General features: G+C 41.5%; 1 protein-coding gene across 1 annotated transcript in view; it reads right to left on the reverse strand.

The window, feature by feature from the left end:
• Positions 1 to 9,175, reverse strand: part of TMEM132C (transmembrane protein 132C) — a 244,611-nt gene extending 235,436 nt beyond the window's left edge. Inside the window, exons 1-2 of the mRNA XM_063087724.1 lie at positions 9,163 to 9,175; positions 8,111 to 8,999 (exon numbers count right to left, since the gene is read on the reverse strand). Coding sequence (XP_062943794.1) covers positions 8,111 to 8,999; positions 9,163 to 9,175 — 902 coding nt within the window. The remainder of the gene's footprint in view (positions 1 to 8,110; positions 9,000 to 9,162) is intronic.
• Between the last annotated feature and the right edge of the window lie 15,994 nt (positions 9,176 to 25,169).

Here is a 25,169-nt window from a genome sequence, read left to right on the forward strand (position 1 = left end):
CCTCTTCCTGTGCTCCTGGATGTCCCCATTTCCTGGATATCACCTTTCTAACAAAAGTTCATCACACCTCTGGAAGTACACTGGTGCCCAACTGGCCCTGGGGAAACTCAGAGGACTGATAACATGCCCAGCTGCTCTAGGAACGTAGGAAAAGGGAGCAAAAACAGCACCAGATTCCAGCAAGATTTTAAACCAGGGCAACACAGAACGCTTTCAAAACAGGTATGCTTTCTCCTCTATCCAGGATTTTAATTCCGCTAATAACTCTAGTGGTTTCAAAACATAAATGGCTCATATCTGCAATATTTAGAAACCCAGGAGTAATACTATTTCACAAAACAAAGAAGCAGCATATCAGTACTTAAAAATACCCCAAGTCCTCCGGAATACTGGAATACCAAACACTCTTTCCACAATTATTACTTGCTACCTTAGACTGCCTCTCCTCTCCAAAAATTCTCCGATAGAAAGGGACCTCATGTCATAGGTCCACTTATTCATGTGTTAAACTGTTTACAACAGACGAAGCTGTGATTTGGCGAACTCAAAAACTAAGATGACTTTTAAATGGGTTAAAGAATGTGGAACAAAAGAGGCAGGATTCGGGTCAGAAGGGTTCTGGTTCCTTTCTCTTTTCACAGAGCTGGAGTCAATTTTATGTTTAAATGTTTCCCACAACAGTAAAATTGCTCTCGAATGTTTCACCAAAGCTGGGCTGCCTGGCAACCCAGATGTGCTGTGGGGAGCTGGGGTGGGGGATGGAGGACAGAGCAGGAAATATTATTTCTTCTCTCCTTCCCAAGCAGAAAGAAAATTGTTCCTTTTCTCTGTTCCAGAAGAGTACATTTGAAATGACAAGCTGAAGGAAATGAAAACAGATTCTTCTTTTCGAGACATTCAACAGGGGAAATGAATTTTAAACAAAGTGTGGGAAAATAAGTTTCCAGAACTTTCTTTATTAGCTCCAAATTTGCAGTCAGTTGTTAACACGATTGGGTTTTAGGGTCTCCTCCTCCTAATGATGAGTCTGGGAACGGTCAAGTTGTTCCGAAGGCTCTACTTGACCCCACAGATTTATGCCCCGTTGGAAGAGAAAAGTCCAACAATTACACAGGGCAATCCAGGTATCCAGAAAATGCCTTTGAGAGTTTTCCATGTCCTCAGACGTAAAATAGATCAGAAAAGAAGTCACTCCCCAAAACTGAATGATAACAGCACACACACAGGCTGTGCTCAGTAATTAGAGGAGTGGACCTGAGAGTGTCAGTCTCACTCCTCCCGCGGAGCAGTTTATTCTCCACTTGGCGAAGGCACAGAAGCCCATTAGTAACTTTGCTTTTTCAGAGAACATTGACTGGTGTTGCCAAGGGGCATGTAGCAAATCAAAAGAACTAAGAAATGACAGCACAGAAGGCTCTGAAACACATAGTGTAGTCTATCTTCTCTGTGAGGCTGAATAGTGACCTTCACACCCCTAAGTTTATATCTCTCCAGAACCTCAGAATGTGAACTTATTTGGAAAGAGGGTTTTTGAGATGTAATTAGTTAAGGATCTTAAAAAAAAAAAAAAAAAAAAAAAGGAAGAGATCCTTCTGGATTAGGGTGGGATCTAAATCCAAGGACTAGTTTTCTTATAAGAGAAAGGGGAGGGATCTTTGAGACACACAGAGGAGAGACACATGGAGACAGAGGCAGACAGTGTAATGGTGCAGCCACAGGTGAAGGAGCATTAAGTATTGTCACCAAAAGCTGGAGAAGGTGAGGAGGGATTCTTCTCCAGAACCTGTGGAGGGAGCAAGGTGCCTGAAGAGTGATTCTGATGTCCACGTTTATTAATCGAAAGATTGTAGTTAAAGCCCACATTTCCAGCTTCTCCTTGAAGCCAGTATGCTGGTTGCCATGGGCTTGGATTCCATCATGCCAGCGATCACTGGGAGCTGAGAATAGCTGCTCCCTTTAGAGACGCGTGTGACCTCCCACTCACTGTGGTTCCGGCCAGCGTTGTCTCCATCATGTCCACAGTGGAGTGTGCACAAAAGGTTGGCTGTTGTGTGGAGTTGGGAAGTGGGTTTTAGAACAGTTCTCACATAGTAGGTGCGGTTTCCATAGATTAAGTGTTGATCTAGGTGGCATAGGGGGCTGGCTAATGGAGACTATAGGGCATGGGGCTGAGGTCGTTTCAAGTGACCTCTTGGTACTGCCTCTCTCCTTCCCCCAGACTGCATCACTCATCTGCAGTCCCCGGCTGGCCGTGTAGGCATGTGAGTATACCAGCTTCAACCTGTATGTCTGATTTAAACCAGCTGGTGCCTGCTTTGGCCATTCTCACTAACCAAACATGTTGAAGTGGCTTCTACACGTGATATAATACAGAGCACAACAAAGAAATAATATGAGTGGCAAGGTTCTAAGAATATTATTAAATGGCCACCTGATGGAAAAAGCCTCTGCAGACTAAAATTTTGTTAATTGGTTCAATGTTTAATGTATAGTTAGTTCACAGGCAATAAAGAAAGATTGAGGTCAATAACCTTTTCTGTGCCACACATCATCCCATTATCGCTTGGGATATCTTTTTTTTTTTTTTTTTTTTTTTTTTACAATTCAGCAGTGTTTAGTATATTCACAAAGTTGTGCAACCACCACCAAGATATTTTCATCATCTCCCCCAAAACCCCATATACTTCAGCAGTTACTCCTAATTTACCATCTCCCTGGGTCCTGGCAACCATGAATCTACTTTCTTTCTCTATGGATTTGCCTATTCTAGACATTTCATCCAAATGGAATCATATACTATGTGGCTTTTTTTGTCTGGCTTCTCTCACTCAGCATCAGGTCTTCAGGGGTCATCCATGTTGTAGCATGTGTTAGTGCTTCTTTCCTTTTTAAGGCTGAGCAATATACCATTGCATGGATATATCACATTTTGCTTATTTATTCCTCGGTTGATGGACACTTGGGTAGTTTCCGTGTCTCGGCTGTAATGAATAATGCTGCTATGAACATCTGTGTGTTTTGTATAACTGTGTGTATCTTGTGTATAAGTAGACTCAATCCCGAGGGTCCAGAACTGGCTTCAGTCCACCAGGACAGGTGTGGTCAATGAATCCCACCTACCACCCACCAGTGGGAACCTATGAGCTGCCCTTGGCTGTGGGCTCATTAGGAGCTAGGTTTGCCTGGAATAGACTAACTGCACAACATCCTTTTAAATGAGGTGGGAGACAGTCTTTTAACTCTGAATTCTAGAAATGAATCCACCTACAAACCTCATCCCGCTTGAAAAAAGTACTACTTCTCTCAGTATTCCTGCATAAAGAGCCACCTCCATGCATCTTCTTAAAAGCTTTCTTCTCTGAATCCTCCCTTTATCCTTTTTATTTACTTCCTGTAACACGCTGGTAACGTATTATGGCTGCTAAGCACCTGCGCCATTGTGTTGAGTCGGTTGAGGAAGTTAATTACCAATAATGATGACTGTGCCTCAATCACCAGCCGAACCAGGACAGAACCACTGAGTCAGTAGTTCCCATATCCAACAGCTAGAGAAGAACAGGCATGTCACCCTCTGCACCCAGCTGAGGACCTCATTGCTCTCTTCTTTTGTGACCCTGCAGCTAGGAAGCAGAGGCTACTAAACACTGGCTGCTGGGAGCAGAATAGTCTCTCTTCTGCTCCTTCTTTGTTCTTCAGGGAGGACTCCCTCCTCCCTCCTCCCTTCACAGTGTTCTACTTTTAAAAAATCACCTGTTAGGATTTATGTCCTGAAGGCTGCACTGTCAGTCTTGGCACACAAAACCCACCCAGCAGAGGACAAACGTGCAGTGGTAATTGCTGTTCTGTTCTCAGTGATTCCTGAGGAATGTCACAAGATGAAGAGGAGAGAGAGAGATTTGTATGTTTACTTTTTCATGGAGTGGTGACTTGTGCAGAGGGGGCAGCTACCTTTGAGGAAAGGCTCAGTGGCCGGGTCACCAGCTGCCAGGAGCTGGGATGTAACTACCTAAGGTCTACAGAAATCCAGAAACACATGGTATCAAAGATGTGATGGCACATATCTTCTGTTCTCTCTTCCTCCACCATCTCTGAAGTATTTTGCATCTTTCAATATTTAATTGATTATAGTGAATTGGACTTAGCTCTGGGTAGGGATGGGGGCATGTGATCCATTTATTCATTCAACCATCCTGGATTGATTCTCCTGTGTCCCAGACATGTTCTAGATGTTGGTATCTATCAGTAGACAAAACATATGCCCTCATGGACCCACAACCATGCAGCCTCTCCTGGGAGGAGGGAGACAAGCACAAATAAATATGTGAGATGATGAGGGGATAGGGACAATGAAAACAAAAACTTAAAAGGGTAGGGGAGATCAAGACAGTCAGGGAAGGGAGGCTTTGCTGCTTCACACAGGGCAGATAGGGAAAGTAACTCTGAGACAGTGACCCAAGGGAGGAGAGGGAGTGAGCCAGGCTGCTCTCGGGGAGGAGTGCATTTCAGGCAGTGGACACAGCTGGTGCAAAGGTCCTGGGGTGGAAGCATGCTTGCATGTCTGAAGGATTAGTGAGGACACCAGCAGGGTGTGTGACCAAGGAGAGGGGTGGAATTTAATCAGAGCACTCATGGGTGGTCATGTCTTGTAGCCGCGTAGGCCACAGGGAGTCAAGTTTTTCAAGAGAGATGGGAGCCATTGAAGTGTAGGGGTGACATGAGCTGCCTCACGTTTTAGAAGAACTGTTTCTGTTGGTAATTGACCACACAGTGGCTACAGGAGTTTTGTGCCAATTAGTGTAGACACGGGAACAGGGACGATGCCCAGCAGATCCTACTGACACTAATCTGGATGGAAATTCTCCTGGAGTTAGGTTTAATCCATTAAAACTGTTTGAGAACCTATTATGAACACAGCCCTGTACCAACTAGTAGCGATGTATGAAAAAGACATGAGGCTGGTTTGAATTAAAGAATATTCACTCATGAAGGGGAATTTTCTTCATGCCCAGTATTTGGAGCTAGGGAAGCAGTAGAATGAAGGAACCCATGTACTTATTGTACTTATCGTAACTGAGGAAATACATTCTCAACAGCTTTCACCCAAAGGAATGCCTAGGAATGAGCCACACCTTCTCTTCATTATTCCACCCAAGTTTACACACCATCCAGATATCTATACTCTACTCTTTCATCTCGTCCCTGAGCTCACCTCCCCTACCTCTCCCTTTTCCATTCTTTTTCAGCCACACTGGCCCTGTTATTATTCCTGCAACGCACCATGCAAATGCTGCCCCAGGGCCTTTGCACATGCTGCCCCCCCAAGACCATGCTGGATTCATGTGCTGCTTTTCAGCAAGGCCTGCCTTGACTGTCACCTTATTTAAATTGCATTGTCAGCACTCTTCATCCCTCTTCCCTAGTGCATTTTTTCTCTAAACCACTCACCCTTATCCATTGTATTCAATTAGTTATTTTGATTATTTTGAATTCTAACCTGCCTGAGATACAAGTACTTGCATTTACATGTATTCTTGGGGGATCTTTTCTGCTCAGAGTTTCCAATGAGCACTTAGTAGCCCTTAGGGAATTTGACACAAATTTAAAGTCCAAGGTTAGAAAATGTGACACACGCCTTATCTTGGCAAACTGGAAGTGAGTTAGACCTTCTTTCTCCAGGAGTTTAATCTGTGACTGGAAAGATCGGGAGGGAGATGGTATGGCTGCAGTATGTGACAGCATCAAACAATACCTTTTAGGGTGACTAAGTTTTACATCTCAGAACCATGCCATTATTACCCTCTGTGCTCAAAAGCTCCTTTCATTACAAAAAGACATGGCTCTTTAAACAAAATCATAGTAAAATAGTAATCAGTGCAGCTTTGAGAATGAATCTGGTAGTTGTTATATGCAAGGCATAATGTCCTTTTACTACTCAAATAGAATTCAATAATTATTGAAGATCTGATGGATATTTAAAAACAGCCCTATTAGTAATACTCAACACTCACAGAGAACTTTAATGGGCCAGACACAGTTATAAGCACCTTACAAATAAATATTATCCCACTGAATCCTCACAACCCTATAGAAGTAGGTACTGTAATCATATGTGTTTTAGAGATGAAGGAACTGAGGCACACCGAGGTTAGGTTACCTGCCTAAAGTCACACAGACTGTAAGTGGAAGAGACAGGATCAGATTTGAGGTCAGCTGCTTGCAGGATTGATGTTCTCTCCACAATGCCTGTCTCTGTGATGAAATTACAGAAAACAGTTCCTCCTCCTCAATGATCCATGTCTGCACATCCCATTTGTAGCCAGAAGGTTCTGAACCTCAGACCCAGGGACCCAGGGGTCCAGGCTCAGACTCACTCTCAGTAGACAGTAGAACCTGCATTTACTGAAGAGGGAAGTCAACTAAGTACAAGTGGAAAGATAATGATGACTGAAAATTTACAACTTGATAGCAGTGCTATCAGTTCCTTGTCTTTTGGTCTTCAGATTCCAAAGCCAGGGCTGAATGCATTTATTTTGTGATTGAATGATCTGAAACTAAGGGGGTGAAGAGATTTACAAAAAATGAAACTCAGATCTCACAGATCTGTGTTTCCCCATCCAAGGCAGAAGGAAACAAACCTGGATCCTGTTATCAAAATATCCACTATCTTGTCCCTGCAGTTATGAAACTACATGTTAAATTAGCCACTGAAACAGTGGCAGTGAAGTCTATCCCTCCCCGCCATGAAGTTGGCAGGTCCCTTGCTGACTGCTGAAGGTTTGCAGTGCAAATATAATGGGAATCCTTCACAGGGTGAAACTTAAAATCTTGTGAAAGATGTAGGATTTCATAATGTCCTTAAAAAAGATGTAAAAGTCCTCCAGTCACATCCGAAAACACAGTGGCAAATGAGGATCTGCAAAATTAGTCTACTTAAAAATTGAAAGAAAAAATTCTAAAGATGACAATAAGACAGACACTTCAGAAGAGAATTATTTGAATCCCAAGGACTGAGAAACACTTTTACAAAAAGCATTCAAAGGTTTCTAAAAAAAAAAAAAAAAAAAGTAAAACTTTAAAATGACCATTCTTTTAGTCATACTACAAAAGTTAAACAAAAATGAAATATGGTATAACATGCTATCATTCTATTTCACAAATATTTTTCCAAGCAACTCATTCATCATGTGATTAACATTTTATTCTAAAAAGAACCAGAGTATGTATAGCTGCAATTATAACTGAAATCCTTCTTAACTATAATAAAAAAAGAACTTATTTCTATAATCTTTATTATTTAAACATATCTCACACAAATATATTTCTATTATTATGAAGTTCTTGTCCACATTTTGAGAGGATTTACTTTAAATGGCTTTTCCCCTAGTATTAATTATCCCCTGAAGGCAGGTACATCTGTACCAAATTGTAGAATCTATGCAGAGTGAAAAGTTTGATGCTATCTGCTGAACTAACAACGGTGGTGGTTGTTGGTGGGTTATTCTGTTGTTGTCTTAATTGGGGTTTGTTTGTTTGTTTCTCTCTGAGATGGAATACCTCTGCTGAATAGTTTTCTGTTGGGTGTGTTCCTTTTATCATTGCTGAGCTGTACTCGTGAACTGAGCCTCTCCCATCTACTGTCAACATTTAACTGCACCAAATTAAAAAAAAAAAAAAAATTAACCTTGCTCTTTCCACATACACAGTCAAAGTGAGATATCATAATTCTTATGTCCTCTCTTGGCCTCCCTGAACATATACTTTTAATCATGCAACCTGCATTGGCACAGCTGCAATAGAATCCAAAGTAAAAGGAAACTCATACTCCTCTCCACCTCTGATAACTTGAGGTCAAAAGAGACTAATCACTTTAGTCTTGCTCCTTTGAGATACAATCTCTGCCCTCCCTCTCCCCTCTGTTCTCTCCATAAGACACGGTGTAAGAAGAGCTGTCACATACACGCAGGCAGGTGTGTAATTAGGTTTCCACATGATGCCGAGAGTCCCCAAAGCCGTGAAAATCAACCCTTTTTAAGTGTCCATCCTCCAAGCATGGAGTCCAATATCACCCCAGGCATGCCAGAGATGATAGAGGACAAGTCTGTGTACCTACCTCAAGACAAAGAGATCCACAGTGGAATTGCTGGAGATGGTGACGTGGGCAGTGACCACAGCTCCCTGTTTGACTGGCCTGGAAGGCAGCCAGATGGCCACATTGCCATCCAAACGCAACTGGCTGAGCTGGGCGCTGTCCTGGGCCCGGTAAAGGCCGATGGTGCCAATCCTCTGCAGGTGGGATGTGGTTTCCTCCAGTCCGTCCTTTCCTGGACGGATGGCATTGCCCTTCCTGAGGTCACCCCCTGCACAGTCTGCTCGCTCATCCCCAGGCTGCACCGTGTAGTACAGCTCCACAGGACTGCCCTCTGGCTGTTCCACTGACTTCTTCCTCCCAGTACCCAGTGTGGGGGCGCTGAACCAGCTGGATGGGAGCTCCAGCTCTGCCACACACAGCCCGAGGTCCCCCTTGAGCCGGCAGCTGCCCCTCACCTCTCTGGTCTCTCGGAAGGCAAAGACCCTCAGGCAGGGTAGCTTCTCCCCGGTGCTGTGGTCATCCCAGTCTCTGCCCATGATGTGGAACAGAATCTGCACTTTGGGCTGGCTCAGGTAGATTTTATCCCGCAGGATATAGGCTTTCAGTTTCCAATCGAAACTAAACTTATTAGCTGGGCCTAAAAAGTTTGAAGTCAACATTAAATCCAGAGGCACAACCTTTTCCACAGAAAAAGGCCCATAGCTAGCATTTAGTATGGGGGGCTGCTTGGCTTTGTACGTAAAGAAGGACTCAACTCTGGACTGCAGGCTGGAGTTTCGCAGCAAGTCCTGGTTGGTTTCCTTTAGAAAGAAGGAAGTCTCTGCTCGGAGGATGTGGTAGCTCACAGGTAGATAAGGTGGCAGTGAGGAAAATCTCTGTATGTTGTCTGTGATCCCACGACCCTCTATCACTAAAGGGGAAGAAAGAAAAAAAGACAAAGACAATTATTAACAAGTTCCTCAGAAGTTGTTAAGTTTGCAAGTAACTTAAAAGTGAGAGAAATTCTGAAGTCCACTTGGCTAGAATTTTTATCTCTCTTCTGGAATTAGCCAGTAAATAACTACATGGCCCACAAATTACAGACATATTACACTGAAATATACAAAACCAAGAATTTTGTACAGTAGGAATTGTTGAATGGTGTCTCTTCATGGGTTCAACCTAACAGAAAACTGGCAAATTATCTATGAAACTGAAGTGGGTATTTTTAGTAATAATTTGCCTGAGTTTGAAATGTATGTAATGGCACTGGTACATAAATAGAAAACAGACCAATGGAATACAATAAAGTTCACAAGTAAACCTAAGAACACACAGAAATTTAGTAAGTGATAAAAGTGGCATCTCAAATCCTGAGGCAAACATAGACTTTTTAATAAATAGTGCTGAGATAACTGGTTAGCCATTTCAAGAAAAAGATAAAAAATAAATCCATACCTCACGCCGCCTGTAAGAATAAATTTCAAATGTATCAGTGATCTAAATGTAAGAAAATCAAATCTTTTAAGGACTAAAGAAAACATGGATGCATTCTCCTATAGTAATCTGGGTACAGGAAGAGCTTTCTAATTATGATTCAAAATCCAAATGCATTTTTTTAAAAAAATGATAAATTTGCCTATTAATTTTTAAAATATTTGCATTACAAGAAATATCATAAAGTCAAAAGAAAAATAAGCCAGGGAAAAAAATATTTGCAATTATGTATCATAGCTAAGGGGCTACTATCCATAATATAGAGAGGTCCTGAAATTTGAGGAAAAAAATTTTAAAAATTGGGAGAAATGGGCAAAGGGTATAAATAGGTAATTCATCAAAAACATATTAAAATTTCCCTTACATATACCAAAATGATTTACCCTCACTCACAATTAGAGAAATACAAATGAGAACTAGAATTAGTGAATACAGACAGATACCATTTTTCATCTATCAGATTGACAAAAATTACAAAGTATCACAACATACCATTGGCAAGACTACAGGCAACAGGCACTCTAGTGTATTGCTGCTGAGAATGGAAAATGGTACAACCCTCCTGAAGGGAATTTGGCAACACCTAAGAAATTACATATGCATTTTCCTTTGATTCAGTGATTTCACTTCTAGGAATCTACCTTGAAGATATACCTCTGGCAACTTAAAAATACATATGCACAAGATCATTCATTGCAGCATTGTTTTTAATTGAAAAATTATTTGACACAACCTACATAAACATACATGGGGAGGTGGTGGAGCAAAGTGCAATGCATCCACAGAAATAAGCTCTGTGAGCTGCAAACAATTAAAAAACAAAAGAGGGGCAAGATCTGTATGAACCAATATGGAGTGACTCCAGGTTATGCTGTGAAGTCCAAAAGCAAACTGCAGAATACTATCCTTAGTACACTACCTATTGTGTAAGAAAGGGCAATAGAATAGATATGTATCTGTTAATTCGTGTAGAACACACACACAGAGGAAAAAAAAAAATCAGAGTCTACGAGATTGATTATCAACAGAGGTTGGGTGGGAACCCTTCAGAAAGAAAGGAGTTAAGGATGGGAGCAGAAATGGGAGTGGGTGTAGCTCTTTGTATAGTTCTGACTTTTGGTGAATGTTTTACTTAGGATAATAATAATAGCAACAGGAATGAGCAAAAACCCTAAAGCAATTACAAATATAAAAAATGAACTTAACTCTATTTCAAATGAATATCAGAACCACATTGAAGAAGTATGGGGAAGAATGAATCCACACAAACTTGAAAACATATTTTTACTATATATCTTGAGGCTAAAGATAAAAAAAAAAATAACCACAGACAAATATTTAACTGTAGTTAGTAAATTTGTTTTGGACAGAAGTATGCATTAGCAATTCTGAAACTAGTTTCTGAGTGTTACAGGACAGAGCAAAAGAGAAATCAGTCGTGGATATGGGAGCCAGGTTACTCGTGATCAGGGAAGGGGTTACAAATAGAGAAAGGCAGAAGGCTGGAATGAAACCTGAGGTGTGTTAGAACGGGATTGGAGTTTTTTATATAGATAGATAAATAGATTGTGGGTACACATGTATGAGCATATGCACATACATACACATGCTTCTTAGCTCTGTCCACTGATAGAGCCAAAAAACAATGACAGCCCAATAGCAGTAAACACATATAGCACCCAGATATTGATTTCTAAATACCATTCTCCATTGAATGGAACCAGAGCTCTTTGGAGAAATTTCCAATTCCTGGTACAAGAAAAGAACCTGGGACATCTAATTGTGCCAGAAAATGAGGAAATGTCCTAAGAATAAGGATATATCAAAAGTACTCAGGAGCCAGCAGCTTGAAGGGGCTCCCACTGGACAAATCTGGGATAATTTGAGCACCAAAATAAATCATGCTGGTAACGGATTGTAAACTACTAAATGAATTAAGAATCCATAAGTTGATACTGATATAATAAAGTTAGGTTAGAAGGAAAGGTCTTCCTTTTGGTATCATCTAAACTGATCACTGACAACATTCACAGTAGTGGTTGATTCTGATAAGAATCATAAATTAATGGCAAAACTAGTTGGTGCAAGTTTCATGAGTAACAGGATATTCACATAACTTTAAGTTGTCTTTCAACAAGGTAGCCCCAAGTTGTTCACTGAATTTCAAAGGGAATGACAGTAGGTTTGGGGGAAAAAACATAGCGGGCAACACTTTAACCACGTGACCAAAACTAGTGTCACCAGTAATGAGATAAATAGACATCCCTCCAACATGCACTAAGAACAAATCATCAATTTTGCAGTATTTCTACAAAAAAAAAAAAAACCTGCATAATTTGAATCTAATCATGAGGAAATGTCTGAGGAACATTCTATGAAACAACTGGACCGTACTCATCAAAAATGTCCATGTCATAAAAATCAAGGAAAGTTGAGGAACGTTCCAGATTAGTGTAAAAAACACATGTCTGAAGATACATAAAACTGAAGGAAACAATGATTCAGAGTTTTCTTTTCCAATAAAGAATATTTTGGGGACAAGTAGCAAAATTTGCAGTATGTTTCTAAAATAGCTATTAATATTGTATCAATGTTAATTTCCTCATTTTGATAACTATAGTGTAGTTATATAAGAGAATATTTTTAAGAAATGCACTTGGAAATATTTAGCGGTAAAATGACATTATGTCTGCAATTCACTTTCAAACAACTCCCGAGAGAGGAAGACAGAGAACTGGAAAAGTAAGTACAGTAAAAATTTAACATTTGAAGAATCTGTGTGAAGAACATATGAAAATTCTTTTTACTATTCTTGCAACTGTATCAAAATAAAAATGTTTGATGAAATAAATAAAATGTAAGCAAGACATCTTGGTCTTTATTATTATTATTATTATTATTATTATTATTATTATTATTATTATTATTCCTTGTCTCTCACTTAGAGATTTTGCCTTTACATGTATTCATTTGTCAGGAAGAAAAATAGTAATGAGAGAAATCAGTTTGTACGTGTTGTTCAGAAATAATGCGCAAGTGCACCATGATGTAATTATTCCTAAATCTTTTAGATTGTTTGATAATATTGATCCATTTGGGTAGAGAGTGACTTTCAGTCATTAATTACCAAAGACACTATATTGTCAACACCGTCTTTCTTCCTAGCTGGGGAGAAAGCATTCATCATTAACTCTTCCAGGTGAAATGCCTAAGTAAGGCTGAACAGGCAGGCACCCTCTCCCGCTGGATGGGAGTCCTTCCCCAAGGCCCCCTCTGGCATTAGTTTGCAGGGCGGTCAGTACCTATTTGTGTTTCAACTGTCTGCCCTCTGCATTTATTCTGATCAGACCCCGCACACTGCTCACTCACACAGCACAACCCAGCCTGCAAATGGGTTTTGTTTGGTCCCCAGTGTTTTAAAGGATCTTTATGAATTAAAATCCAATTTTTAAAAACCGGGGAGTCTCTGGGTTTCCAGATCATCTTTAAATGTGGGAGCAACTGGCAACATTTAGCCTTATCTCTGCTTGGCAACAATAGGAGACACCCCACAGCTCAGGCACTAGCTCTTGTCCTACACTCAGCCCAGGCACTCAATGAAGTTTCTTGCTCTACCCACAGGTGCATGTGTGTTTGAGATCCCTGATTAAGAACATCAGCCAGTGAAGTCAATGTACACTGGGACCCCAGAGCTTCCTCACTGAGGCAGAGAAGAGCAGCATGTCGCCCCTGTCTTGCTGCATTTCCTGATCATCACAGACATCAACAAAAGCGCAACCAGCAGGCTCCTTGCTTTGTGCACATTGTCCTCACTGAGATCCCCCGTGGGTTTGTATTTACATTGTTGGCGCCACTAAGGATTCACAACACACCCAGGACACAATAGGTCAAAGTTTCCCAATTGCTAATCTTGCAAATCCAACAAAGCTCAACTCCTTGCCCTGGCCTTTCAAAACCAGTCCAGAAAACCCAAACAAGCCTTGGTTCATATATTAAAGGAGAAGATGGGGGTTCCTCTCCTCCCCTCTTTCCAACCTACCCTTCTGTTCCTCCCATTACTTGCAGTGTACACAACCCAACAGCATATGGGCAGACATGCTCTCCTCGGGAAGCGCCCCTAATCCTCTTCCCGGCAGGGACGCTGGCCGGCAGATCAAAGCTGCCTTTGGTGCAACAGCCAAGTGCCCTTGGGTTGTCAAGATGACTTTTCAAAGAAACAGCATTCTCCCCTGTTCTCAGCCCTGAGGCCTTGTTCTGAGGTCACCAGTCACAAGGGCACATTGTCCCTGTCTCTTTAGGGATGGCTCAGTGCTTCCACTTTAACCCGATCAATACAGAATCAGGTGAAAACATTCTCAAAAGGCCCTGCCAAGGTACAGCATTCCAGAAGGAGTTCTGGCTCTCTGTCCGTAAAATAATCATTGACCATTTAAGCAACTTGTAAAATTTTGTAAAAGCGAACAGACTAATTGCCACATCCATGGCTTTTATTTTGAAGTATTCAATCCTGTCCAAAAAAGCTCTTAAACCTTGAAGTGTAGGGATTTAGAGGCTCATTTGTTTGGAGAAGGTGGTGGCCATGAACTCTGCAGGAGCAGAGCCCAGGAATCTCAGTCCCACCTGCGTCAGGTGCATTCCACACTGGAAGCGTGTGTCAGCAAGCTTCCCCGTCATTCTTCATTCTTCCTGCACATAAGGACTCCTTTTCTCTCTCTCTCTCTCTCTTTAACTAAGAAATAAAGTCTAAATATAACCTTTTTACTTTTAAGCAAATGTTGAGTTTATTTTCTATAAAATATAGATGGAGCGGGATGGCTATCTTGTCTCCTCTCTTAGAGTTCTTCCATTATTTCAGAAAGTGACTTTTTATTTTTGACATGGAGCAAAATGTGTCTAGCTCATACTTTCTTGTTGAACCTAGTTCTGAATTCTTCCAGTTTGTGCGAGATCTGACATGAGCCAAGGAGAGACAGACATTGTAAAGAAAGAAGTAAAGTCTAGTACAATAGCTAAGGGCATAAAGTGTGGCCACAGAGAGATCCAAGGTTGATCTACTCACTAGCTGTGTGATCTTGGGCACATTCTTACCATTTTGGCACTTCAGTTTCAATAGATAGACAGAGAGACAGACAGATGATAGAGAGATAGAGAGACAGATAGATAGATGAGATAGATGATAGAGAGATGAGATGATAGAGAGACAGATGAGAGAGAGAGAGAGAGAGAGAGAGGGAGAGAGAGATGTATAGATAACAGATAGAAGGATGGATGGTTGGATGGATGGACAGATGGGTAGAGGGAGGGATGAAGAGAGAGATGGATGGATGGCTGGCTGGCTGGCTGGCTGGATAGATAGATAGACATTTCAATCAATCTCTATATATAGGATAAAGATAATAACCGTAGTGGAGCAATTACAAAATGGTCCCATTCTCCTCCTGTATCTACACCCTTTGCATGTGACTTTGCAGGTCTCCCTTCAAGAGGTGATGTCTGTTGCCCCAACCCTTGAATCTGGGTTGGCCTTGTGATTTTCTCTGGCCAATAGACTGTGGCAAAAGTGACAGAGTACCAGTGCTGAGCCCTAGTCTCAGAAGATATGGCACACTTCTCCTCTCTCTTCTGGACTCCTGACACCACCCCTTCTGGTGGGCTAGCCCACGGGAGGATGAGAGTTATTCCATCTTCCATGTGGAGCTCAGCGGAGTTATTCTAGCTGAGGTCAATCTAGATCAGCCAGCCCACAGCCAACCCCCACATAAGTGAGAAAACCCAGCCAAGATCAGTAACCCCTAGACCAATGAGATTTTAGAAATGATCTAAGCCTCTAAATTTTGAGGCATTTTGTCATGAAGCAACCCTGACGAAGTTGCCAATAATGATCAAGATTTTTGACTATGATTTAGGTATGCTTTTAAATGCTGTATATGTGGAATTTCCATCAGATTTTCACAGTAATCCTATTGGGTAAGTATTATGATGATCACTTTTTTATAGGTAAGAAAACTGAGGAGCAGAGAAGGTCAGAAATTGTGCCCAAGATTTCCTGGTTATAAGTGATGTAGCAGACATCCAACCCCAGCTGTCTGTGCCAGACTCTCATCCACTGGGCAACAGGGCCCACCTTTCTCTACTCCCTGTCCCCCAGGTATATGAGTGCCTGGCTCATAATAAGGGTTCATATAGGGTTATGAGTAATATCTCTTTGTTCCTGAGTTTTAAAATAATTATCAAAGTTTAAATGTATCCTGTTACTGAGTATCTCCAGGGCTTTGCACATGCCATTCCTTTATCCTAATTAATTCTTATTCAATTCCAAGCTCCAACCTCACTTCTTCTAGGAATCCTTCCTGATTCTCCACACTAGACCAAGTACCCCTCTCATATACTCTCTCAACACCATGTGCCTTTCTTTTGTATCTTTCCCCACAGCTGTAATTTTACATGTGTTTGCATGCATATTTGGTTAATGACTGTCTCCCCTAACAGACTGGAAGTTCCATGAGGATATGCTTCCTTCCTGACTGGCATAGCTTGTGACAGAGTCATCACTCATGAGACACATGAGGAATGCATGAAGCTTGACCAGTGCGCCAGACATTAAGCAGGCAAGATGGTGGAAGAAGCCACTTCATCAGACACGGTAGCAAGGTATGCAATGAAGGAGAGTGTAGACATCATCAGTCTGGAGGCAGAACTTCCCACGTGGGATCAGAAGAACTGGAGTCAATGCCAATGACATTCTGCAGCCACTACCTGGGGATGGCAGTTCTCTGTCACCATTTAAGGTTGATGCATCAAATGTTTTGAGGAAACTTCACCTCATGTAGGGACCTTCTTTGCCTCCCAGTTGCCTACTGTTACAGTTTATCGTGGCCTGCAAGTAAACTAAACTCAATGACTGCAGCAGGCAGAAACAATCATTTCTATTCATCAGTGAGAGAGTGTACCAGGAATCATCCATGGGACTGCTGAGAATTAATCAAGAACTTATTGAGCATGACTTATATAAGAACTTATATCCCATGGCTGCCTGGTACAGCTCTCTGCATACAATGCATTTCCTAAGTTTCAAACATCCCATCCCTTTCATGATATTAGCTAGATATAGATGCACTACTAATGAGTCAAGTTTATTTATAATTGATAGCTTCATGGATTAAAACTAAATTTAATATGTATTAATATCAATGAATTAATAATTTTGTTTAAATAATCCTACTATAAATAAAAAACCATGATCACATCCCCAAATTGCTACCAGCCTACAGCTGTGAGCCTTAGATTTCTTTGTTAAACAGGGGGATGATCAAGTGTTAGATGTTAAAAATCCAGTGACATCAAGATGATATTTTCTCTTAGAATTAAAATAATTCAAACAGAATTAAAAAGGGAATCACTTTTTCATTTGTGAGATTGATTTCACACAACATCCATGTACTTCCAGCAATCAAGCACAGAGACACTCAAGTGAATGGCTCCCCCATAGGTGGGCAGGGCCTGTCTGCACCCTCACATGCCGCGACACTGTGTGCCTCACCTAAACTCATCTCATAGTTGGGGAAGCCCAGATCTAGCAGATTAAGGAGTCAGAGGTAATTACCAGACTCTGCTGTATGTTTTATCCTGAAACATCTCCTGATTGCAAGGAAACCAACCACAGCTGCCATGACTTTGTGAGCTCTGACAAATACTTTCCCCTGGTTCATTGCTCACAGCCACGTCTCTCAGAAAGACAGGATAATTGGGTAATTTTTATTGATCTGAAGCAATAGCCCTGGAAGAGTCCAATGCTGGTTTCCTAAGGCCACGAGAGAGGGCATTGGGGAGCCTTTGACAGCTACACCTTGCAGTCGGCCTCCACACTGACAGCACAATCATTTGCTGTCTCCCTTCCTGTTGATCCATTTTCCTTATCTGTGCTTGCCTGTCAGGGTTGGGGATATTGTGTCCTCCAACAGTTGTTCATCAGAGAACTCTGTGCAAAATTGCTGCTGGAAATTGAGTTTTTGAGATTCTGAGATAGAGGACACAGCAGATGGCCACATCACTTAGCACCCAGACAGAAAAACACAGGAGGAAACAACCCTTTCAGCTAACCTGATGTAGTGCCTTCACTGTGATGCTCACTTTCAGATGTGTTGACCAGAGATGGATTCTTTAGAGTTGATTCTCTCTGGGCTGGGACATGAAGTATGGGCAGGACCTAGGGCGGTTGGTTGAAATAGGGCAAAGATTCCAGGATGGGTACTGGCAGGAGCAAAGAATTGGCAGAGGGAAAGCTCAGGACCTGGGCATGTAAGGTGTGGGAAATGGTCCAGGCAGGTGGAATGGACCAGGTTTTGCTCTGAACAGGCTAAGCAGTGGACGCCCATAAGTTACCTTGGTAAAAATACAGAGTCCTGCTTTCCTCTTCAATTGGATAAAATAAATATAAAAATCTCCTGGACTAATCTAAGTGCACAAGTGGAATTGTTTTAGTGTATGCAAAGGACTTTTAAAAAGAGCATCTAAGTCAGTGAATTTTGTCCCCCAGAAGACATGCAATGATGTCTGCAGATGTTTTTGGTCGTCACAACCAGGAGAAGGTTGTTACTGGCATCTAGTAGTAGAAGCGGTAGAAGCCAAGGGTACTCTGTACATTCTACAATGCACCGGTCTGCCCCTACCCACCCCCCTCCCCCACCACAAAGGAGTATCTGGCCCAAAATGTTAATAGTGCAAGCCTGAAAAACTCTGATATAACTTGATCCACACAGAAAGTGTTAAGTGTTTCATCAGAGGTTACATAAGGAAGAAGAAAGAGAGGAAGAGTTTTACCTCAAATCCCCTCCAGCCCAGGAAGATTGAAACTATAACAGGGGTTAAGAACATTCCTGGCATCATTTAAAATCCAAAAATGAATCCCTATGCCATGGCTTACTAGATAAGGATTTGCGTGCGTGTGTGCAAACACTTTAAACTTTGAGCCTCAAAATCCTCATCTCTGTAATGGAAATCACATAAAATCATCTTAATTAAAGCAATAAGCAAAATACTCAGCATGCTTAACAATTGAGAGAAGTTGTTGCTATTATTATTATTATCATTGCTTCAACAAGGTTAAGTTATAGTAAAAAGCTTTTAAGGCTACAGAAACGTGAAAAAAAATGAGTGATATCCATATGTGAAAAAAAGTTGGGTGAGGTCCGTGTGAGAAGTGAGAAAAAAAATCTGAGATCTAGGGACGCGGCCTCTTTTCATGACTTGCATGGTAAGTTCTACCTCAGACATCTCCGGTTTGCTCACATGATATCAGACACCTGCACAGCAGGACTTGCCTTTCCCCATATGCCTCAAGGAGAACCCTGATTGGATATTCCTTCCAAATCACTGCAGCTTACTTGAAACACAAGCCAGACTGAATATTTCTTTTTTCTCTCCCCATTTGTGATTTATTAACATTCCCCAGACACAGAATGTCTCTCTCTGCTAAATATGGCTCATTGTTTCTTTTTTCTTGAAACAAAAGGCACCTTGATGAATGGATTATTTGATTTCAATGCCTCTTCTGAACAAACCCCAAATATCCTTTGCTGAAATTACATAGCATGGTTTGCAATTTCGTAACAGCAAAACTTTCTTTCAAAAGAGCAGGTACTTATATTCCCCTTGAAGCCCCTGAAGGGATATTCCCCCCCCCCCCCTTCTCTGGGAGAACTCCATAATCACTCTCAGGTGCTACTCAACCAGGCCCCTAGAAGCAGAGCAGAGGGCTGAGCCTTTCAAAGACAAATACTCTAAAACATCCAGAATCATGGACTTTATCAGCGTGAGAATGGCGGCTTGGGTAGGCACAGGAGGAAATAATTACCAGCCAAAGCGGTAAATCTAAAATGGGATGTTTTAACTGCATGCACTAGTATTTCCTAAAGTTGAGCTTGGTAGGGCTGACTTTTCCTCATCTGCCCCTGCCCTGCCCCTCTGGACACCTGCATGTGGCTAGGACTCCAGATTCACATGCGGGTTCTAATGGGCCCATGCCAGGGATTCTTCCTAGGAGATATACTCCTCCAAGATAGATCAACTTCCTCTTGCTGCTGGAACACATTGCCACAAATTTAGCAGTTTAAAACAACAGGAATTTATTCTAGTATAGTTCTGGAGGTCGGAAGTCTAAAATCAAAGTGGTGGTAGGGTTGTGTTCCTTCTGGAGGCTTTGGGAGAGAATCTGTTTCCTTCCCATTTCCATTTTCTAGGGGCCACCTGCATTCCTTGGCCTGTGGTCTCTTTCTCCCTCTACAAAGCCAGCAGCTGGGCAGTTTCTCTCTCCTCTGACTTTCTGCCTCCCTCTTACAGGGATCCTTATGATGACAGTGGGCTCACCTGGATGATCCGGGAAAACCTCCCATCTCAAGAGCCTTAACTTAATTACACCCACAAAGTCCCTGTAGCCATGTCAGGTAACACATTTGTAGGTTTTGGCAATTGGGACATAGATGTCTTTGGGAGTGAGACTTTATTCAGTCTATTGCAGATGGCGCTTGGGGTATTTGTGGGAGCACTTTTGTTTATCACAACGCCTGGGAGTTAGAACGCCACTGGCATTTAGAGAGTAGGACCCAATTCTGCTAGATTTTCTGCAAGGCACAAGACAGTCCTACACAATGAAGAATTGCCCAGATTCTGCATGACTTTGTCCCACTTGATATTCACAAGGGCGAGAAACCTTCTTACGATAATCTAAGCAAAGAACCAATCTTAAACAACCACAAAAAACTGGGAGAGGGACGATGACTTAATATGTTGTGCATTTTCTAGTGGTTCTCAAATGGAGGCAAGTTTGCTACCGAGGGGACATGTGGAAATGTCTGAAAACATTTTTGATTGTCAAGATTGGGGTGGGGGGACATTGCTGGCATCTAGTGGGTAGAGGCCAGGAGTACTACTCAACATCTTTCAATTTGCAGGTCAGCCCACGTCGCAGAATTATATGGCCCCGAAAGTCAGCATGCTGAGACTGGTCTTGCCTTAGGCTAATTAGGATAAGTAGAAGTTTGTTGGGACATCTAGGAAAGCAGTGCCCTCACTCTTAGAAGCACAGAAGCAAACATCTTTCTTGCCAGAGGCAAAATAGGGATCAAGTTGCTCCATGAATACATCATCCATCTGGAAACGATGAGTGAAGTCCCTGGAAACAAAGCCAGCCTCGGGGTGGGCACAGTGGAGGACTACGGGACCCTGAGTCTTGACAACTGTGAGGAAATGCTCAGGAACACGCCCTGAATCTTGTCTCCCGCTGTCCTTCCGGTTCCGTGACCCAATGGATGTCCACATGCATAAGGGTTTTCTCTAGCTTTCAGCCAAACACTTCTGAAAAGTTACACCCTGGCTGTATCCAAACTGAGGTTATTTGATTTCAAAAGTCATACGAAGAAGGGGCCAGCACACTTTTTTCTGTAAAGGCCCAGATGGTAGATAGTTCAGGCTTCATGGGCCACGTGGTCTCTGTTTGAGCTACTCAACCCTGCTATTGTAGCATGAAAGCCACCAGAGACAAATGGAAGCTAAAATTGTGTCTGGGTTCTGATAAAACTTTACTTATGGACACTGAAATGTGAATTTCAATAATTTCCATGTCATCAACATTATTCTATGTTTTAAACTTTTTTCCAACCATTTAAAAATGCAAGAGCATTCTTAGATTCTGGGCCGTATAAAAACAAGATGGACTGGATTTGGCCATAGGGCCGTAGTTTGCAGACCTCTGAGAGAGAAGAAGGCTTTCTGAGTTGTTCCATACAGCCAGTGACTTTCTGAGTGTTCTCTTCAGTCCCTTTACTAAGTCTGGTGTTAGTATTTAAAACTTCTTTTTAAACATTTATATATATCTATATACATACATATAAATATATACATATAAGTATATTCATATATATAACCCTAGGGCTGCGTTCAGTTCCTTGTTCTTGTTATTTTCACATAATTATTATTAAATTAATATTTATAAGAATTAATATTGACATAGTGATTATTTTAATGTAGTTATCTTAACATAAATGACATGCTCCTCTGTGTGATAATTGTGATAATGCTAATTGTCTGCACAACGTCCATTCTTATCTCCTTTCTTATTTAATACTAAATTTGTTGGAGGTGGTTTACCTCATTGATCCAAAATGTAAACATAGTTTTTACTATGCCTCCATAGCAGTTTGGAAACTCAAGCAAAACACACACAGGCACACACATGCACACACACACACAAACATCAACAAAAAGCATCAGGAGAGATTTAGAGTTGCGTATTATAAGCACTTACACCAAAATTTAAATAACTGCATTTGCTGCTCGTACAGCATATGGTTTGAGAATGTTTAGCTGTGTCTATTCAAAGAGAGAAGCATCCATTTATCACAGATGGTGGTATTATTTATGATGGAAACTTACATTAATCCGGAGCATCCAAATTATCTCAATTCATTTAAATAAAAAGAAACAGCATTCCTGTTCTTTACGAGGGTCTTTTTCCTCAAAAATAAAGAGCTTATTTTTAATACAGTCCACATATTTTCTTTCCCACTAATTACAGATAATTAAAGAAAAAGTCTGTATCCCATTGAGTCATCCACGTCTTTCCCCCACATATGAGTCTCATTTGCTTGCTCGTCAGCATCTGCAGTTTTGTTTGGTTATACCAGTATTTAGGATGATTATATTAATGAGAAGTCTTAGGGTACAAAGTAGAAAATGACTTCCTGATGGCTGAGTAAACCACAAAAAAGAAAAGGATACATCAGAAGATGAAAGCGATTTTCTCTTTCATTGTATCGTCTTTAACTTTTTGTTGTGTGAGAAGGACATTGAAACTGAGCCTTCTAAGAGGGAACGGAGAATTGTGAAAAGTCAAGTGAATAAAATCCCTTAAAATGAAGGGTAAGTCTGAGCTTCACAAAACCCAGATTATCGAGACTGAAGGATGACGGTAATACCGCCGACGACCTGCAGGTCTGGGTACTGCACCTCAGGTATCGAGTCCTTTAAACTTTCAACAACACTATGCGCTGAGTACTTTTGTTATTCTTGTTGTCCACACCAGAAGGCTGAGGCCCAGAGAGATTAAGTAATTTACCCAAGGTCACCCAGCGAGGTGTACTGGAATCAGGATTTGAAGTTAGGATTCATGTGCTCACCTCCATGCTATACTGCCTCAGGGTATATGCTTTATTTAAAATTCACATCTCACTTCCAGCTATATTTTTCCTATGGAGCTAGAGCATCCGTTCTTGATAAACATGACGGTCAGATGACTATCACCATCTAACACTTGTGTCAGTCTAGAGATGCCAAATCCCAGCTCCAACATCGAGGTAAAAATGGCCAAGAGATGGAGCTCCTGAGTCCAGCAGTGCCTGGAGCTGGAGGCCTCTGGACTTTCTCCCTTCATGGCTTTAGCCATCTGAGAAGCCTTCCTGTCACTTTGAACTGGCTGATACTCAACATCCTGTTGTTGATGGGTGAGCCCAGGCAGCTTACAATTGTTTCTCATTTAATGTTGCAGGGGCAAGACATAAATCTCGATCTTAATGTTAAAAAATAAACAACAGGGGATAGTATATAGAATGGTCTTCTATCATTTGATAAACATTAACTAAGAGGTTTTGGTAGGAATAATCGGATAATGAAACCATGTTTATTAAGCTCATAGGATTCTAAGAAAAGGGGACACACCAACCACAACAGGGAAGAATTCAGATGGGAAGTTGTAACCATGCAAACACACGTATGATATATAGATGAGCTAAGACGTGCCATAATAACTATGTACAAGTGGAGGTGGTCATGTGAGGGGAGAAGCGGAGCCCACGCTGCAGGACTGCAGGGCAGGAGGGTGGGCGGAGGTGCAGCAGGACTGATATCTCATAGGAGGTGTTTGTACTAGGCCATGATGTTCCCAGGGGAGACGCAGTGGGGACAATCCACCACCACAGGGAGCAGTATTTTACCATTCCTACTTCTCATTGCCAACCCACAGTGAGAAAGAAATCCAGACCCAGTTTCATTCAGTTTTATGGTTGTTTTTGAATTCTCTATAGAATACGGACCCCCCCCCCCATTACCTCCCACTGCTCCTGCCTTGGTACACCACTGGAGCTAGGTGTTGAAGCCATTGAAGTCTGCGGTTATTCCAGAAAGATGCACCTTCCTTTGGAAACTCACAATCCAAAAAAAAAAAAAAGCACATGCAAGTAAGAGAGTACAGAGTAAAATCGAAAGTGAATAGGGACTGTAGTAGATTGAATTATGTTCCCCCCAAACTCATTGAAGCTTGAATTGTGTTTCCCAAGCTTTATGTATTAGAAACTTAGCCCCTACTGTGATTGTTAAGAGGGAGGGAAATGCTATTATGGTAATTAAAAGGTGGAGCCTTGAAGAGATGATAGGGTTGTAGGACCATTCAGTAGTGAATGGATTAAAAATGGTGGTCAGGGGCTTGGTTCTGAGGGCTTTAAAAGAAGAGGAGAGTCTGTCTGTCTCTCTCTCGGCTCTCTCTGCTTCCACCATTTTGTAATGTGAAATCCCTGAATCACTGTCACCACCACCACATGGACTATGGACTTCCCAGCCTCCGAAACTGTAAGCAATAAATTTCATTTTCTTATAAATTACCCCATTCCAGGTATTTTGTTATAAGCAACAAAAACAGACTAATACAAGGATCCACCAGTGTTCTCAGTGTGCTATGCACTAACCTCAGACTCCCTGGTCAGCCTCTACCCTAGGGTCACTTTCACTCAGGGGTACAGGCAGACATGTCCAAGGGGTCTGTAGAAGCACTATCTGTAATCACCCCAAATTTCAAATAACATAAGTACCTATTGATGGTAGAGTGTGTGAATACAGGAAACCACAGAATAGAATACTGAGAAAATACGAAGAGAATGAAGACATAGGATAGGCCTCCAGGAGGAGGACAGCTCCGTGTAGGGTTCCAGCCCCAGCCCTGCCACTTCCTGGCTGTGATGTTCTTGAGTTACTTAGCCTGTCTGTGCTCAGTGTCCCCCTCTGAACAATGAACTTAATAACAGCACTCTCCTCTGGGGCCATTTTGAAGATTAAACAACTTATTAACACGATGTGCTCAGTGTAGTGCTCAGCACATGGAAGACACTTACAACATTATCTATTAATTTTTAACTATTATTAAATAGCAGTTGAAAGGAAAACTACATGTACTAGCATAGAAAGATCTCCAAGACGTAGTGCTGGGTGAAAATTTTAAGTTGCAGAACAATTTCACTTACATAAAAACAAACAAACAAGAAGTATTTGTAAGAATAATATTTCTTCTGCAGATATTTTTTTCCCCCCACAGAGCTTTAGAGAAACACTATCCTCAGCTTATTCAAAGACTTAATGAAATCATTAAGGACTCAGGATTGATGTATCTTTTTGCACCACCATCGCTAATCACGGGTTTTCATGCCCGTGATTGCAGCAAAAATGCTGCCCATCCAGCCATCGCATCTGAGCTCCAGGGAAGAAAGAAATTAAGGGCAAAATGCCTGTATCAGGTAAGTATATTCCTTAATACTAGCTTTTTTATTGGCCTAGAAAACTCTCC

This window comes from Cynocephalus volans, chromosome 2 (assembly GCF_027409185.1).
Source record: "Cynocephalus volans isolate mCynVol1 chromosome 2, mCynVol1.pri, whole genome shotgun sequence".
Classification (NCBI taxonomy): Eukaryota; Metazoa; Chordata; class Mammalia; order Dermoptera; family Cynocephalidae; genus Cynocephalus; species Cynocephalus volans.